The 6,000-nt window shown below is 31.9% G+C and overlaps 1 protein-coding gene across 1 annotated transcript; it reads right to left on the bottom strand.

Moving 5' to 3' along the window:
* Positions 3,098-3,700, bottom strand: LOC109127391. The gene has a single exon (XM_019232024.1). It carries the CDS (start codon positions 3,698-3,700, stop codon positions 3,098-3,100), a length of 603 nt encoding a protein of 200 aa, XP_019087569.1.

Raw genomic sequence — 6,000 nt, 5'->3', positions numbered from 1 at the left:
TTTTTGTTTGTTGTCCTTTGGAATAGGTTTAAAAAGGGATTGTGGAATGGGTAATAATCAGCTATATATAGTTTACGTCTTCTTCAATAAGCTTTTCTAAATTAATTATTTGCAGTTTAGTCCTTTTAGTTTTTATTTGGTACCCTTATTGTTTCGTTTTTTGGTACACTCTGCGCTGTATGACAGCGGAGGATTTCAAAATATATCTGTACTGCCCCACTTGTCTATAAGATATTTTTGGTATTTAAGTAAATCTTTTAAAAAAACAAGAATATTATATTAATTACATTTGTGAATAGTACAAAAGATAATTAATTTTTTTCGCCGTTTCAAAATTATAACATAATGACAAATTACATTATTTTGAAAATTCAATTTATTGAAGAGAGAGAGGTAGATTAGTTCTTCTTCTACTAAAAGACAGCAAAATTTTAGTGGTTTTTTTTGTTCAAAAGGAAAGTTTTGACTATCCAAGGGAGATCATAAAGTTGGGCCCTCTTTATAATCCAAAAAGGCCCATCATTTTTGGTATAGCAAAAACAAATGTTAGTGTCTCTCAATGCGCGGGTTGTTTTGTATGGCTAAATTTTTTGACGGTTTTCTATTTATTATTATTTTTTTTTTTTTGGGCAAATCAAAATATATTGATATCAAAAAAAATTTAGATGATACAAAAACATCTCAAAACAAACGTGTATGCAAATACAGAAAATTATTACAATTTCGATGAAGGAATGGAGAGTAACCAAACTATCTTTAGACTTATAGGTTGATATAAATGTTCTGTTATGTCCCTCTTTCACATATTTTTTATTGGCTATCAGCTTGGTGCTAAAACTCTAAAATGCCTTTGGCATTACTTTGAAAGGTAAATGTAGATTCAAAGTTGTATGAGATGTATCTGGATCTTGTATCTTCCTTGAAATCACTATATTTGATGTTTCCGACAAGATTCCATTGTGTTTCTTTGGGTAATTCTTTTTGGTCTTCTTATCCATGTATATCTCTCACATGTCTTTTCACTTTCTCTTCCGAACAGAGCCTCCACATCTCTAGAAGTTGTTGGAACCTTCGAGAGAGCACCACCATCTCCTAGACTCCTCGGGAAGAGAACGTCACTACCATGAGCGGGAATCGTTGGATTCTTCGGGAATTGATGGCCTCCATCGGAGATCCTCGCCGAGAAGAGTGTAACATATCTATTATTGAAGCGATTAAGCCGCATTTGATTACCATCATCTTCAAAACCAATATCGGATACTCCTGGATCCCAAATCTGGGTTTGATTTCCTTTACACGATTTGGATGGATTGTTGTGTGAAGGAATGAGGCATCGATGGTAGAAACGAACAGTTTCAAACTTGAAACTACGGAAACCACCTGGCTCGATCCATGATGGAGAGACGCCAACAACACTCCGATTCTCTTGTCGGATCATAGTCGGAAAGGAAAACTCTCGGAGAGAGAGAAAAGAGATGAAACACAGAATCACAATCTTCAACCAAATAGCCATTAACTCTATTTGCCGATGTTATTTGAAACCAGAACTATACAAAACAATAGTTCAGAGAAAATAAACAACAGGAAAGAGGGTCGATCAACGCCAGAGAAGCCGGCACCGGCCGGAAACGATGAGGACGAAGAGGTTTTGTTAGGAACGGTGGTTGTACACAATCGTCTAAAGCGAGAGAGAAAAAAACGGTTTCTTCCCGTTTTGGCTATATTTTGTTGTTTTCTCTTATTCTAATTTTATATTTTGCTTATTCATTTGTGTGGTATTATTGTTATCATATGTCAATAACTGTTTTTTGTCTACGTGTAATCATTTTTTCTATTTTTTCTTATTTTTTATAGTCATTTTTAAATATTTTTGAAAAAAAATATTTGTTTTGGGTTACTAATAAGCTTGGCCATCTTTCTCTACGCGTTAGGATCGTTTCTGACGAATTGTATTTTTGTTCATTAAGTTTTTTGTTTTTTTTTTATTTGACTCATAGTTTTTTGATTTTGTGTTAAATTGATTTACAATTGATCATAGGGCACATGAGCCACGCGTGTGCTAATTTTGTTTTTATTTTTTAGAATACGATCTATATTTGAAAGTTTTTTTTATGTTTTCCAATTTTTATTTTAATCGTCAGAAGTCTTTTTTTTTGTAACTTTCCATAAACGTAATTGTACTAATTGTTATACAATCTTCATTTTTTACAGTAAGGCTGTGTAAAAAAACTGTATCCTAATATTCAATCTGAAAAGACCGGTTTGGATTGGGTACGGATATACCTAAATAACGCTATTAGATTTTCTATTGCTAAATTCGTGAGTTTGATTTGGGTTAGGGTAATACCCGCTACCCAAACGAGTACCAATAAAACCCGAACATATAGACATATCTACCATATTAATAATATTTAGCATTGATATAATTCAACTATCCAAAATTATAATTATGATTTTGAATATATCAATTAGTTTTATACCTAAAATTGATCAAAATATATAGAAAAATATTTGTTACATATGTCAAATAGCTAAAATTATTTAAATTTCAACCAATTTTTAAGGATTTTTTTTGGATACCGAGTAGTTTGGGTAGTAATCGGGTTTTAAAATTTGTAACCCGAACCAATTTGAACCCAATAGTACCTAAACCGAAAGTTTAAAATTACCCAATGAATTCTATTTTCCTAAACCCATTTATCCGAACCGGAACGAGTTACCTATATGTCCAGGCCTACTTCACAATAGTGAATTTAAGTATTTGATCTTATTTTCTTTTTTAATGTTATTATTATTATCTTTTTTTTTGTCGAAATTGATGTTGTTATATTGATGTTTGAATAAAGTCAGAATACAATTGGTTTTGAAGCCATTTTGGCGGTGAAAAACAACTTGAGTAGAAGTCAGAAGAAATATAACCAAATTTGGCTAGCAAATGAGCTACATTATTACAACATCTTCTTGTGAAAGTGAACTCGATTTCTTTAAATTTCTTGATCCATTCTCGTATGTCTTGTAGGATGTTCGCCAATGAGATATCATCATCCTTGTTTGTTAAAATCCTTGTCAATAATTCTGAATTTCCTTCAAAACAGACTCAATTGATTCCTCTTATCCACCTTTGTTGCAATGCCGTTAATAGCGCCTTTGCTTCAGCTTCTAAAGGAGATGTTGTTATCCCAAGAGCCATAGCACCCCAACCATTACTTATTCCATTCTTATCACAGAGAATCCATCCTGCTTTTGCCTTTGAAGTGATATGATCATAAGCTGCATCGTAGTTACATTTTAAAGAAGTTGTAGTAGGACGGTTCCATTTTTGATTGGAGTTGTGAGATGATTGTGTTTGATGATAGTTTGTTTGAGAATTATGATTATTCCAATCTGCAACATCACCTTTGGCTCGTACTGTAATTGGTTTATCTTGAATGGAGTTGAATGTAAAGTTATTCCGAGACTTCCAAATGTGCCAAAGTATCCAAAATGGTAATTGTTTTGTGATTGAAGGGATATCACTATCGTATATTGAATCCAATAACATGGCAATGAACTGTTCGCTGGTGAAAGTTGCAGGAAGCAATAAATGAATTGGTATATTGGAGAGTTCCCAAACTTCTTTAGCATGTATACACTGGAATAGAATATGCTCTATTGTCTCATCTGCTTTGAAACATCTTGGACAAATGGGATCCAAATTCATACCACGAGTATTCAGTCTTGTAATAGATGGGAGGGATTGGGATATAATTCTCCAAAGAAAATGTTTTATTCGTGGCAGAATCTTCAGCTTCCAAATCTTTGTTTTGTGAGTCACTGAACCATGAGGGATGGCTACTTGTGGTGAACTGTTATCTGGATAATGCATATTAAGCCAGTATCCAGAACGAACAGAGTATTCTCCTGACTTATTATAATACCAAATAAGTTTGTCTTGGGAAATTGATTTTGACAAATAAATTTTGTGAATCTCTTGGTGATCAGAGAGAATAATGTGATCTAGTAAACTTTCTTGAGACCGATAGGATCCTGTATCAAAGATCAATTGTGATACGTTCTGAATATTATCTTGGTGTATACTTGTTATTGGTCTTGGAGGGTGTGCTGGGATAACATTATCAACGTTTACTCGAGCTGTGTTTCCACCTCCAATGATGAATCTTGAACCTTTTTTGATTAACTTCAATCCTTCCAGAATAGAAGCCCAACCATAAGATTGATTAACTCTTTTTTTTGCATCTGCAATTGAACAATCTCTATAGTATCTTGTTTTCATGACTTTTGCAAATAAACTGTCTGGACAACAAATTAAGCGTCATGCTTGTTTGGCAAGTAATGCATCATTGAATTTAGATAGGTTTTTGAATCCTAAACTACTTTCTTTCTTCGAAAACTGCAAGCGCTCCCATGCTATCCAAGGTATTCCTCTTTCTGTATTTCCTTTTTTCCACCAGAATCTTTGTAGAACTGAATCAATTTCTGATATAATCCTCTAGGCAGTTTAAAACATGACATTGATAATTGATGACAGATTATAGTAATGCATTTAAGTACCTTAGTTGTGGAAATAACTTGATGAGAAGCTAACCGTTTGTATAGTCTGGATCCATAGAATATCAACGGCTGTCATCATCAGTCGTAGTCTAATCTTTAGGGTTATTGTCTCTCGTGAACAAGGTTGACGAAGAAGAGGAATGAAACGTTACACTACATTTGTTAATTGGGATTTTTATTTGGTGTAACCCAAGTCACACGTCCATGAATATCTTTGTTAAGTTTGTTTGGATTTTAATAACATAAAATTTATAGACTCAACTAAAAAAAAATATGTTGAGGTGGAGGCAGATGTTGACAGCTTAGAGTGAGAAAAACTCTCTCATTATATATATAGATTTTACCAAAAAAAATATTAGCATCTATTGTATAATTTAAATTAATTACCCCATTATTAAATAAAGTATATCTCCATTGGTGGGATTAAAATTAAGTTGTTAATATAAATTTTCATCAAAAAAATTTAAACATATCAAATTATATCTTATACTATTTATTTATTTAGTTAAATTTATTTATTACTATACATATACTATTATGAATATTTATATTAATAAAATAGAAATAAGAAAAACATAAACATTAATAATCTTAATCTTATAGCAATAGTTAACAGTGTAATCCATTATAATAGATAATATCATAAAGCAAAAAAATATTTTAGTGTAATTAGATAAGATTCTACCAAAATATCATAATGTTGACAAACTCAGTTTTTACAATCTCAGTTTTTTCAAAATATTATATTAGTATATTAATTTTAATTTTTACAATCTCAGTTTTTTCAAAATATTATATTATTGTATTAATAAAAAATAATATTATTTTTTAAAGGGAAAGATTAGTTACAAATTCAAGCTACAAAAGTTTGAATATCTATCTATATGAATACAAAAATATGCATAATCGTTGTTTTTTTTACTCTGGAAACAAACCATGTATGAGTTGGGCCCTCTCAATAGCTTGAAAAATGTCTCAATCTCAAATAAAATGATCTAAGACCTCATTTTTGGTGTGTCGAAACAAATATTATGGTCTCAATCACAAATAACATGATCTACGATCTCATTTTTGGTCTCTCGAGACAAATATATTATGGTCTCATTAATCTCAACTAAAATGATCTAAACCCTCATTTTCAGTTTACCAAGACAAATATTATGGTCTCAATCTCAAAGAAAATGATCTAAGACCTAGATCTTCGTTCTCCACCTCCAGTTTCTTGTTGTGTTGTTTTTTTTTAATATAAAAAACAACCTAGTTCCTCTAGTTTACTCTGCAAGAAACGGGTTGTATGGGTTTTGTTTTTAACCTTAGGTATCGAGGTTGTCTATTTCGAGATGTCGATGTGTATTGAAGCGTTGAGTTGTTATTCAGCACGGCTTGGCTCTGCCGCAGCTATTGGTTGCCTACCGTAAAAGACAGTAAGTTGTTCGTCTCCTCTAGACT

The sequence above is a fragment of the Camelina sativa genome, chromosome 11, assembly GCF_000633955.1.
Source record: "Camelina sativa cultivar DH55 chromosome 11, Cs, whole genome shotgun sequence".
Lineage (NCBI taxonomy): Eukaryota > Viridiplantae > Streptophyta > Magnoliopsida > Brassicales > Brassicaceae > Camelina > Camelina sativa.
The sequence above is the reverse complement of the archived record's forward strand: the minus strand, read 5'-3'. Positions and strand labels throughout refer to the sequence as shown.